The 13,222-nt window shown below is 36.6% G+C and overlaps 1 protein-coding gene across 1 annotated transcript in view; it reads left to right on the top strand.

Annotated features, from left to right (window-relative positions):
- Positions 1–13,222, top strand: part of MYO3B (myosin IIIB) — a 192,291-nt gene that overhangs the window by 98,721 nt on the left and 80,348 nt on the right. The window contains exons 22-23 of the mRNA XM_050711421.1: positions 798–886; positions 2,523–2,652. Coding sequence (XP_050567378.1) covers positions 798–886; positions 2,523–2,652 — 219 coding nt within the window. The remainder of the gene's footprint in view (positions 1–797; positions 887–2,522; positions 2,653–13,222) is intronic.

Raw genomic sequence — 13,222 nt, 5'->3', positions numbered from 1 at the left:
AAGCCTAAGAAAAAACACTAATGGATTCTAACATTAGAAAAAAAAATATTATATTGTCTGACCTACACAGCGTGATGGAGAATTTTATTAATTGATTCGTGCCTCGGGTGCAGATAAAGAAATACAATAGCAAGTTTCACAGTATCAGCACTAATTTCATTACAAAATATTGGAGAGAGTATGAAACATCACAGAGCAAAAAAGACACTGCATAGCAAGTGGTGTTTTTTTTTTCTGTCAGCTCTTCAGAGGTGCGTCACAGGAAACAGAGAGCCCTTTGGATAGATGTAGATGTCCAAAGGCAAATGGGAGATGGCCCCAGCCTGAAAACATAGACATATACTTAAAATATGATACGCAAAGCTAAATGGATGGGGAAAGGAAGATAGGGAAAATAAAATAACAGGCATTTAGGCAGGCCAGATATGTGCACAGCTTTGAAATAAATTCACCCCAAACCTTAATGTACATACATACACATATATATAGAAAGCAAATTCACAGCAAAATATAAGAAGTTTTCACACCTTCTCATTAGCCCCTATTATGTAATAGTTTTCCATGCACAAAACTATGCATGAACATAGGAGTTTGAAAGACATTCTAGTTTTGAGTTGTTCTATTCAAAAGTAATAGCTGGGAAGAAAGCACAAAGAAGATGGCACACAGCTATTATTGGGCAATCTGACAATGTGTGTGTATATAGTAGTATAGCAGCAAGCAGTCCTTAATTAGTAGGGCGATTTTACTTAACCACTGTTATTCATTTTTATCAATGTCACTTCTCAAATGTTTAGATAAATTTGAGGATAACTTACGATGCAAATACTTCTGGAGACCAAAAGGAGTGGAACTGTCATTTGGTATTCAGCACTATGCTGGGAAGGTAGGGCCATGTGACTTTTTATTTAGTGGTGGGGTCATTATCTGTTTTATCCAAAGTAACTGCTTTTTTTTTTTTTTTCTTCCCTCATTTTAATAATGAGAAAGTTTACAGATAAAATGATAAAGTTAGAAAACCTAGAATCTATGATAAAATAAAATTTTTGTGTGAAGTAGTACATTTTAGAACCTATCCTTAGGACCTCTTCAGAAATTTGGTAGACAGTAACTGCCTTTTATTCTGAAAGAAATCTGGCACCAGAAACACCATCACTACAATATTTTTAAGGGGGCAATGCTGTCGGGCTAGTACAGGCTACACAATTGTTAACATCGTGTGAATGCCACGGTAATTGTGTGTATGACTGTAGATAACATATATGTGTAAAGGCAGCATGTAACAGTATCTCCCATAGTACTTAAATCCCATATTGAAAGCATTGGAAAGACTGACTGGAGCAATTTTTGCTAGTGCACACAACTGTACTCCACAGCACCTAACCTCTTTTGTTCTCAGCAATCCATGTATTATTTTATGTGAGGATTAATGGTCCAATTTTTTCAGATAACATGAGCTTTACTTGTGATTTCAGGTGCAAATCTTCATTCATAAACAAAAAGTCAAAATGAAATAGCCATGTTTTTTATAGTTACCAATAAAGTCTCTTCTTCAGAGTCAAAAATTTTATGATGTGCTCTAGTAAACTTAGTCCAGCTTTCTGTCCTGTTAAGAATAACTGCAAAATTTCACACAGGTTTATTAAATTCTTCATACCCAAATGACCAAGTCATAAAACCACTACTGACTAGTTCTCCATTGTAGGAGAGCATTTCAGTTTCTTTGTATTTAACTCGTGGACTCCAGTGGAATTAGGCTAGTAAGGAATATTGCTAGTAATAATAAAACCAGTTTAAAAAAATATTAGTGCAGTTTTTTAAAAAGTAAAAGGATAAGCAAAATTAACAGATTCATGTATGATTACAAGTAGCCAGGCATTAATTTCTATAAAGTACAATTAAAATCATTTAAAAAAAAGGCAATTTTGCCTACTGAAGCATTGGAGAGTAAAGAATCAAAACTGGTGTGCCCTAGCACAGTGAAAGAAAGGTCCTAGATGACAGTTTTCTTTTCCTACTATCATTTTAGAAGCAGTGAGAAGCCTATTTAATGCACCTTGATACTGACCTGCATCTGAATTTTACTCCTGTTCCTCCAAGAGATCTAGTTACAGATCAGTTTGTTGCAGACAGCAAATAGATGGTGACTACCTGAGAACCATTTATTTCACATGTAAACTGTCAACTTAAGCTTTAATGAGTTATCACTGTTATATTACTTCATGCATACCATACTTTGATGTGGCAAAGCTTAATATAATGCATAATATAATGTGACTAAAGCTATTTAACCAAATTTGGTCTGCAATGACGTGATGAATATAGGTGTTTTTTTACGCAGTTCACGTTTTGAAGACATTGCTGTAGCTGTACACTTCTAAATCTTTTGTGGATAATTCACTGGCTTGTCAGAGCCAAACTAACTGGTCTACAAGGTCATCTTGACTGTTCACACTTTAAATAACATGGTAGTTTTAGGGCAACCCTTTCTGGTGACTTGTCTGACTCTGTTTCCATGCTAGGTATTGTATGATGCCTGTGCATTTCTCGAGAAGAACAGAGACACTCTTCCTGCTGACATAGTGGTGGTGTTGCGAACTTCAGAGAACAAACTTCTTCAGCAGCTCTTCTCTAGTCCATTAACAAAAACAGGTATTTTTCTGCAACAGCTTTGCTGGCATTGCAACCTCTTCAGCTACTTCCTCCTTGAAAATCTAGTTATTTCTAGATAAAATTCTGCCATTCTTTTTCAGCTCTGCTGTATAAAGTTTCCCAGATATCAAATTATGATACTATTTTATTTATTTATTTATTACATATGTGGGTATAAACGCAGGCATTTATTCCAGAGGAAGGGAAATTATCTGATATGCAAGGCCAGAACTCATTTTCAGAGCAGGATGAGAACGTGGGAATTTCTTGGTCGATAGGTTCTTGTGTAGCATGTCTTAGAGTTTCTAAATCATGTAGCGTAGATAGTTTGTTTGGAGGTAATACACACCTGTTTAGATTCATCTCAATGCAATACATAAAAAAGTTTCTTACAAATTATAAAGTACGGTTACTGATCTGCTAGGATTAGTTAATTCACTTTAGTTAAAGCTTGTTGACCCTGACTTACATGAAAGTGCACAGATCTATGCGTAAATAAAACTGATGGCTAAATAAAATAGCTAAATAAAATTGATTACTCCATGGATTTATGCCAGAATACCAGTAATCTGGTACGACAGCTGGAATGATAGTTCTGCAGTATGCGTGCCAAGAAATGTACACGTTAAAAATGTCACTCAATGCTTTGCACATTTTTCAAGTTCCTTTTTCATCATGGATAAGAAATATATGCAGTAATAAGGAATAATCCAAATGCAATGTCTTGTTTCAGATTGCAAAATCATTTTTGTGAGGTTGTTGCATTTCTATCAAAAATACTCTGAGCAGAAGTAAGTGTAAGTGCATTAGGTAGTGCTGTATAGGCTTGCTGTACATAGGTTGTAGATACAGTTCTCTGCCTGCGCAACAGCTTTGTGTAGGATTTCTGGAAACTTCATAGCCCAGTTACAGCTTCTGGTGTTGCCTTCAACCTCTCCTGAGACTTCTGTGTAGAAAAGGAACATTTGGAGGAACTCAAATTTTAGAGCCTTCTTTGCACGTGTGTAACTGATAGCAAAATATCTGTCTATATTCTACATAGGATGGATTCCTTTTACATTGTCTCTGCTCTTTTCCTGTAATTAAAAGGCTCTGGATTACCTCCTTTCAAATTACAAATTTGGAGTTCCCTTAGAGGTGAGAATCCAATGAGGAATCTGCTTCTCCTTTCAGCTATGACAAGTTTAGTTGGAGGGGGATATAGTTTAAGATGGAGTAGGATTATTTATTGCCTAAGTGGGAAACAAAGAATCTTTGCTTATATTTCTTCTGACATTTGGGTCATTGTTGGACTGGTAAAAGTAGCTTCTTCTACTCATGCTAGATCGATCAAGCAAAGCAAAAAAGAAAGCTCGCATCTGGTCAAATGTGCTTCCACACCCCTCTTTACCAGCCATTTTATACCTTGGAGCTATTGTCAGAATAAAAAAGACTAGGTGCTTTCTCACAGTTACAACACACTGTCACAAGTTTTGTAAATATTATACATTTGATTTTATTGGTATTTTTAAATTTGATGATGAACAAGACAACCACATGAACACTGATGCTTTCATGCAAACTTATCTGCCTCTGGCTTTTTAGAGGTATTTTCAATGGCAGCAGCACAAAACTGAGTATTTTGCCTAAGATGCATGAAAGATTCAATAAGAAGATGCTTCTCATTGCAGCCATGTATGTTTACCATGTTGGTGTAGTTCCACTTTTTTTTTCCTCTCTTACATTCCTTCCTTGTTTCCTATTTAAATGAATTGGATGGTATCTGCCTCCCATTATAGAACATTTACCTTTCCATAAAGTTCAAACAAGTTGGGTGTTGTCTGTATTTCTGTCAAGTCAGTACAGGACATCCTGTTAAAAATTATTATGCATATGCTCCTGTGCATGGTGTTATAAGAATAGCTTAAAACCCTTATGTCATTTCTATTTTTTGAAAGTCTTTGTGATTTTGTTCTATTTTTTCCAGCTGTCTAATATAATTGGCACCCACATCCTGTGCTGGGGCCTCTGTGTTCTAAAATCAGATTGTTGCCAGGTTTAGTTTTGGCAGCTTGCAAGATAAATGAAAGGTCTGGCTGAATTCAGAAGGTATTGGCAATGCTGCTTCATCTCTGCTTAGTAAAGAAAGATAATGCTATACTCTTAACTTTCTACAAAGAAGCTTTTGTAAAGAAAAGAATAGTGACTCTGTAAATGTCCCATCACACCCTGGCCTTGCCTCTTAGCCCTCTTCCCTCCACTTGACATGTAGTTCATTCCTGAAGCAAACCAGAAAAAATACAGATTAAGATTCATAATCTTGATACAATTTTCTCCAGCTTTTTTGTAGATTACTGACTGATGTGAAAGTTAATAATTTACATGGAAGCCATATTGCATCTCTCCAGGTAACCCTGACTTGAAATGAGCCTTCTGCCAGTATCTCTGGTGTTTTGTTTGAAGATGAGTGACAGCACATTCTCACATCTGCTTACAACTAGCTCTGGAATTTGCAGTGTACATATTTTTTGCCAAGCAGCTCTCTCCGATATGCATAAGAGTCACTAGGTGGTGCTATGCCAGAAGCAAGAAACCATTAACATGGGTCTGACAGTTACTGAAATGTAGTTCTTAAATACCAGTAAGAACAAAAAGATGCCTTTCCCACCCTGAGAAGGTCTTCCGTTTGAAGTATATTTATATAACTGACATGTCTTCCACTGTCAAAAACTGAGCAGCAGCAAGAAAATAAATATTAAAAAGACTAAATTCCTTTACTAATTTAAGATCATGCTAATCCCTTTAATTTATCAAATATACTTATCCCCTCTTAACAAATGCTTCTGTTTCACAGTAGCAGACTGTGTAGTTTAAAGAACCAGAAATTAACAGTGGGACATTAAGTGCACATTTGTAATAGTGATTTATGGTTAAAAGAGCACACAATTACTGATACGAGACACCAGAACTTAAAGCAAACATTCTGGGACTAATTTTGTAGAGTGTGCAGCTTTTTTTTCTTCCTTCAGTGGAAACTTAGGTACATTCAGCACATTTTGGAATCTGTTTGTACTTTCTAGGGATCTTTAACCTCAAAGCTGAATGAACATACTCTGATTTAACCTACTGATTCTCTCAATTGTTTCCATATATGTCACTTTTTCAACAGGCACAGCTTTTTTGTGATGAGGATTTTATGTATTCTAAAACTAAAACAGAATTCACTCCAAATACAAGAGAGAAATAGAGCATTTTAAGAAAGCTAACCACTACTCCAGTTGAATATACACTTTTCCATTCAGGCATTCCTGTTTGTTTATCACTGTCACAGCTAAAGCATCAGAGTGAAAAGGAATCATGCAATCTAGAAAGAGAGTCGACTTGTAAGAGAAGTCGATTTAACTGAAAAGATTTAGGAGAGCCTTGGTACATTCACTAGTGGTAACAATGAGGAGTCAGACCATTTGACTCCCAGTCCTGATACTCAAAAATTTTTGCAGTATCACATTTAAATGCTGGTACCATTAGACTGCTTGGGCTAAAAAGCTTTTTTTTTTCTTTTTTTTTTCTTCTTTTTTTCTCTTTCCTGAGACTGTAGCTGCCTCTTCCACTTTTTCTCTCTTACCTTATTTTCCCCAACTGACCAGATTGTACTGGGGAGATAGGAAGGTGTGCGAAAGGGTTTTCATTTTATCAGAAAAGCTGCAGTACAACATGATTCTCTACTCTTGAAACACAATCTCTGCAGACTTTTTCCTGATTCACAGACCCTTAGAGCTTTTGTCATGGTGTTTCTGTTCTGCCTTAGATCCTTGCTGGGGAGAGGTGGGGGAGAGTTGCTACCTGGAAGGAAGAAAGGAGAAATACTCCAGCCTACTCATTCCCAGAGCAGGAACCCAAGAGAAATGTCCGTGTCCCAGTTGTGAGGGATATGTGGGATTTGGGCTTGGCTGCATAGAATAAATACAGAGCTGAGCACCAGCACTGCTATAGCAACATCATGTCTAATAAATCTAGTAGCATTGGGTATTGCTCACATATTCAGAGTGCTATGGTGGTATTGTATCACCCACGGTTAGTAAGCTCTCCTTGCTCATACACCCAACATACTTGAGCATAATTTTTCAGAGAGAACTGGGGTGAAAGTTTTCACAACCTTCACTGAAGAGTTAGGATATTTAAACAAGGAAGAATTTTCACCCAACATATGAGGAAATCACATTTTTTCAAAAACAAATTAATTATAATTAGTCTGCTTAAAGGTCATTTTCCCTCCTCAGTATTGATTTTAGTCCACTTTCTTCATGCCTTTATATCTCTGGCCCTACTTATAGCCCTCAGATAAAAATTAATTATAAACACTGTATGTCTCATTAAAAACAAACAAACAAACAACAACAAAAAAAACCCACAACAGACCACATGCTGAGAAAGAATGTGAAAAAAATGTTTGAGGTTTTCTTTATGCACACTAAAGCATACAAAAACTAGGGCCTTCTGCAAAATCCCATCAAAGAATTACTTTTCACCGTTGCGTAGCAATTTCTCAAGGTGATGAGTACTATTTACTGTTAATTTATCTGTAACTTTGTTAGCAACTGATACTTCATGAAGAGTCAGAAACTGGGGGAAACAAATGGCTTTTCTTGCGTTTCAGCCCCTTGAAGAGATTCTACTGGGCACAAAGTCAAATCTTGGCCAATTAAATCTTAGGTGCTTGGCCAGTGTTTTCAGTGAAACCATGATGTGACCTGTCATGTTGTTACTGTGCACTCCTACTGAGTGCAAGCACTTCACCCAGTGATAAATAGCTGCAGCTTTCTTGGCTTGGCATGTGTCAGACTCACTGAAATATAGCATGTTTCCATTTGGGCTTAACGGATTTTTTTCTTTTAATTCCACACATCACAATAGAGCAAAAGACTTGAATACATCTTAATTTCACTAATTTATCCTGCAATAAATTCTTTTTATAATGGCACTTTTGTATTAGTATTTTCACCTCCAAGAGATAACTGCAGGCACTCTAAAGCAAATGAATCAGAAACAAAGCCATTGTAATTATAATCTCTCTGCTTATAGATGAATCAGAATTTATATTTTGTAAGAATTTGGGTCAGGTTAATGGAAGCTGTATATTTTCACTCAGAACACAGAGGCTTTCCTACTTCTGACTGGTCCATATGTTAAAAGAATATAAAAGTTAATCGTTTTTGCTTTGCTGCCAGTATGTTGTGTGCAAAGAGAGGCTTTAAACCACAGCTGTGCAACGTAACAATTGTGAACTTTACTGGGTTGCAGATGTGGGACATCAGTAAACTAAATTAAATGTAGCTTAACTGCATTTGAGGTAGAGTTTGATTACATTTTTTTAGTTTTTCAGTTGATCATTTTACAGTTCAGTATTTCTTTTTCTTCACATCCTAAGGTTTTGTTTCATAGACAAGTATAGTACACAGATACTCACAAGATGTGCTAGCACTAGGATCCAAACAAAACATACCCTAAGACAGCCCTAAAAATGAAACTCCTCTAGAAAGAGAACCATCTATCTGATCAAAGTTAGCAGGACGGAGACCTTAGGCTTTATGAAAGGTGTAACAATTATTTACTGTTGAGAATAGCTCTATATGAATAAAGAGTGTCAGTGAATCACTGGAATTCCATGTGGAAGTAAGCACAACAGCTGGGAAGGCCAAGTTAGATTAATCATGCTTATGTTTGGTAAAGGGTGATGCCCGAGCAGAAGTCCATACTTTTTAATGTGACTTCACTGATTACATTGTATTGAAAACGGGCAACAGACAACAGGCATGGTATAGATTCTTGTCTCGAAGTGCTTGCAAATTGAACCCCCCAAAAAAGTACAAGTGGACAGGTTTAAGAACAGATCTTGATGAGCTTACTGATTTGATTCATAATAGGACATCCCCTGTAGAACAAATCTTGAGAATAATTTTTCTTCACCTTTCTTTTGGAAGAGAAGAGACATCTTCTAAATTTTCATGTTTCTAACCTAACTTCTCAATTCTATAATGAACATTATCTCACACTAATAAACAACAATTAATTTTAACACTTCATTGTATACTAACTAAATCCGAAACGTGTTGATATTGAGGAGGCAGCGGATGTATTTTACAGAAGATGTTACTGTTTTTAATATTAACTAGTAGACTGTGGAATCTCACTGTGCAGCATACACAGAATTTAAATAGAGAAATATTCAGAGAATATTGTACGGTAGTTATGTTAATGAGTAGTTTACTAGCCAGTTTCTAAAGGCACTATGTGCTATAAAGGCACTGCATCAGAGATGCTTGGTACATCATTGGAGGCATTCGGTAGCTCCCAAGATCAGACCTTGGAGGGGCAATTATTCTTAAATTTTCCAGTGATTTTGTAGAGCAGATATGTTTGTTAAATATTCAGGTAACATGGCTGGTTTGAATATCCATAATGGTTAGGGATTTTTTTGGTGTATCCTTTGCAAAGTACATGCTTATATTTCCCAGTCTTTCAAAATAATTGAATTAGAGGTTATTCTGTCTAAGAGATGAATGTATTTGGTGGAAAAGAAACCTCTAAGTGTGTGCAGGATTTTGTCTTTTTTTTTTTTTTTTTGAGTATTTCATTGTCTGAGGGTGTTGTTACTATGATTATGTACTTTGTTTTAACACTATAAATTTTCTTAACTCCTTCAGCGTACAATAAACTGTAAAGGTCAGTATTCTGACCTGATTTGGCTTGATGTAAGAGAGCTTGTAACAGAACTGCCTGGATAGCAGGTCAGTGTGTGCGTCAAAGACAGAAGATGTGTTTGTGGGTGTTTGTATGAGCGGGTATTTGTTTTAGAGTGTGGAGATAAAAACATAAATCAGAATAATGTTTTGAATTACCACAAAAATATCTGACTTTGTGCTATTTGTGGTAATATATAGAAGTGCTGAGATCCAGAGGAGTGAACATTCCACTGAGAAGCCTTTGAGACTTGATTAAATGACTAGTCAGCACCATTAATGCCTAGATTTCAAACATGGGGAGGTCTGGGACTTCCATAAAGCTCTGCAACCATGTTTCATCCTAAATTAGACTTCTAAAAGACAGCTCTTCTCTTGAAGAGTAAAAGCCAATTTTTGACACCATTTTTTATTCTGTCTAGCTTGGGGTTTTAGCCACTGAGAAGACCGATAGTCATAGTGAGGCCAGAGAAAGCTTTCCTCCATTTTATTTCATGTGCTTTCAGTGAGATATTTATACTTGAATTTTAACTGCTGAATTCACTGGGAAAACTTCAGTGACTTTATTAGGATCTAGGTCAGACTCTCGTTGTATGTATGGAGCAGTTTCAGTAGCAGGTTGTAAGTGATCAAATATATACCACAGAATGTTTTGTAACATACATTGCATGGGAAATGAACATACTCTGGAAATGCAAACAGTGGGCTAGAAATCACGACTTCTGACTTCTCCTTGTTTTCCTGATTATTCAATGTTCTTGTAGAATTTTTTTCTGGCCTCAGGTTAAACTGAGTACTGTGAAGCTTAATTAGTATATGAGTACAGTTGTTCTGAGATAGTCAGAGGCAAGATGCTGGAGGTAATCTACCAGAACACTTGCTGGTTTGTGTTAGTGAGATAAAATACTAAGGTAATCACATTCTTTATAATCAAATTTCACTTTTCTAGTTAAAGCATATAAGTTTTTTTGGAAAAAAACATCTTAACATAAAGTACAAAAGAAAGGCTGTCACATACATAAAATAACGAGTGAGACCATATCTAAATCACCATGTGTTAGTAACCATAAATTCAACATAGACTCTTCCAGACGCTTCTGGAAGAAGAAATGAACTTCTTGTCTGTCCTGAGTGGAAATGGAGGTCATTACAGTAAGGATGGTTTTGGTGGGTTTTGCTTGTTTGTTTGTTGTTTTTGTTTTGTTTTGGTTTTGCTAATGCTGAAAATTAATGGAGCATTTTTCAATGTTAAGGTCTTCACAGAAAATCCACCTCCATTGTTTCCTCCTAATCTAGTTGTGGGTGTGGTTGCAGGAACTAGGGCAGTGTACAGAGGCAGTGGTCAGTGTCCTGTTGGTGGTGAGGTACTTTGCTGCAGCATTCTGAACTGTCTGCTCTTCCTCAGAGATTTCAAGGTTTGTTGTCCCAAGCAGATCACGTACAACAGCATCAAATCTTACACTGCCAAAGATGTGGGTGGAAGTTACTAAAGACCATATCTGAAAGAAATGGCCAGTGTCTCCTGAATGCATAAATGATTAAAAAAATAGTTACTTTGTTCTCCAGTGCTGCAGACAGCATGTCAGCCCCTAGACACTTAGTCAGTTCTCCAACTAGTCAGGCTGCAGACCTGTCTAAAAATGCTGGGCATTACAGAGTTGGAAACTCCAACATTGTTTACACCATGACTTCTAATTTTTCCAAACAGTTTCTCATTTTTTCGGTTTTGTCTAGCTGCAGCTTCATACAGGTAGCTCTCAGCTGTACTGACTTCACTCCATTAATCCTGTGTTTGGACAGAAGTGCCTAACGTTTATCCACCAGGCTGTGGCCAGGTAGAGAATTTGTCTAGCATGTAATCCACTCCCTCTTTGCCACCATCTTTTCCGGAACCGTGTGATCCTTTCTGGTCCTGTGCCTAGAAACATGTTTATCACATGATCAGACCATAGCATGTGTGCTTTGCCTGCCAGCTGTAAATGTGGTCATTTCATGGGACTATGATGTTCTCAGAATTGCTTAAGGTTTGCTTGCATGTCACATGATCACGTATGTGCCTGTGATATTTCAGAAAATGACTGCATTTCAGTGAACACACTCCCAGTTGGATAGATGTCTGCTTATCTCTGATTCAATTCATCTGGAAAATCAGGCATGTTGCTTAAGGTAGCCGTTAATACTCAAGGCTGTGTTTTAGAAACACCTTGGACACTGCCAGTAATAAATTGTATATCATAATCTGTTCTTTCTTAGTCATTACTAGGTCAGGGTGAAAACTAAGACCTTTTTTACTGTGATCGTACATTTACATATCTTGGAATACAGCAGGCAGTTTGACCTTCATTTCATCTCAACTGCTGTCAGGAGTGTCTTTATTCTCTTGCATTCTACAAGGAGCCTACTAACCTACAGTGTTAAAACAATATTTAAACAAGGCAGGAATCCTGCTTACAAGCAGAGTTATTTGTTGCTGTAAACATCATGCTGTTCGTTTGCCAGTGAATGCCTTGCTAGTGTGGGAAGAAACCACTGAAGTGTCTGTGATGTATGCAATAGTGAGTGTAGTACAGCACCTAATTTACATTCGGTTTCTCCTCTCCTGGTCTAGCAATGTAAAGCTTTTAAGTAACTGTAAATATGATCTATGTATACTTCATGCTAGCAGTAAGACCAAAGAAAACCTCAGTGTAAGTCAGAGTAGGGATCAGAAATTGTTAGTTCACTATAGCATAGAATTTTTGTTTCAAATAATGTGGGTCAAAAAATTGCATCTTTTTTGCTCCTGAGGCAATTATAATTAGGGTATCCCCAGGCAGGCCTCACTGTTTCCAAGTTTTCATGGTTATCTGATTCTGTTTTGTAATATGAATTGTATTTTGGAAATACTATTTCTTATTCATTATTTACTTAGTCTGAATAGGAAGTAAAGTGGTTCTCTTTTCAGAACAAGCAGCAGTGGAAGTGTATATGTATCGATAGCTATATTCGACAGATAATATTTTTATAAATACATTCTTGTATAAAATACGTAGTATATGAGAAAATTGGATTCTTAGCTTTTTATTGCACAAGATTAGCTTAAATGGCTCCCGTGACTCAAAAGAATAGTTTTGATAGTCAGTGGCCAGATTCAAATTAGTACCCAATAAAAAATTACACGTAGTCATTTATAGGCAAGCTAAGAAAAGCTTAGTCTTACAGTAGCAGAAGGTAAAAATGCATTATGAAGATAAGCAGTCGACTTCCTTAGGCTAGATAAAATGTACTGAAAAGAAAGACAGAGAAGAATGTGTGTGTGTCAAAGACACTGCCTGACTTTGTACCTCTTCTGGAGTGCAAGTGCTTAGCTGTGATTAGAAGTAGTGTCAATGAAATATGAATGCATTGTAGCATTTCTGACCATATTGTACTGTATCTACATGGTATTTCAAGTAACCCATCTTTATCTGAACCAGAAGCATGAAAGAAATTAATAAAATATATGAGGATAAGGAAGGAGCTTGTAGCGTGCCCTCTCTGTAATAGTAATATCCCTGGTACAGCTTGTACAGTAAGGTGACATTGTCATTAGGCTCTTTCTCTGTAAGTCATTTGCACTTCACAACTGAAAGTTATATCGAAGCATAATGTAATTCTTACCCGGCATGCTTTTACTTTGGGAGGGAGGAGTGATTTATGGCAGACATAACCAAAACGTCATTATAAATACAGTGCTAATATTACTAATATTTGCTTGATACTACTTTTAGAGCCCATTACCTGAGAATAATGAAGTACTGACAAATTTCTGCAACCTCCAGCTAGAGTGAACCTTTCCTAATTAGTGTGGAAAGTCAATGGCTGGACAAATC

Source organism: Cygnus atratus, chromosome 6 (genome assembly GCF_013377495.2).
Source record: "Cygnus atratus isolate AKBS03 ecotype Queensland, Australia chromosome 6, CAtr_DNAZoo_HiC_assembly, whole genome shotgun sequence".
Classification (NCBI taxonomy): Eukaryota; Metazoa; Chordata; class Aves; order Anseriformes; family Anatidae; genus Cygnus; species Cygnus atratus.
The sequence above is the reverse complement of the archived record's forward strand: the minus strand, read 5'-3'. Positions and strand labels throughout refer to the sequence as shown.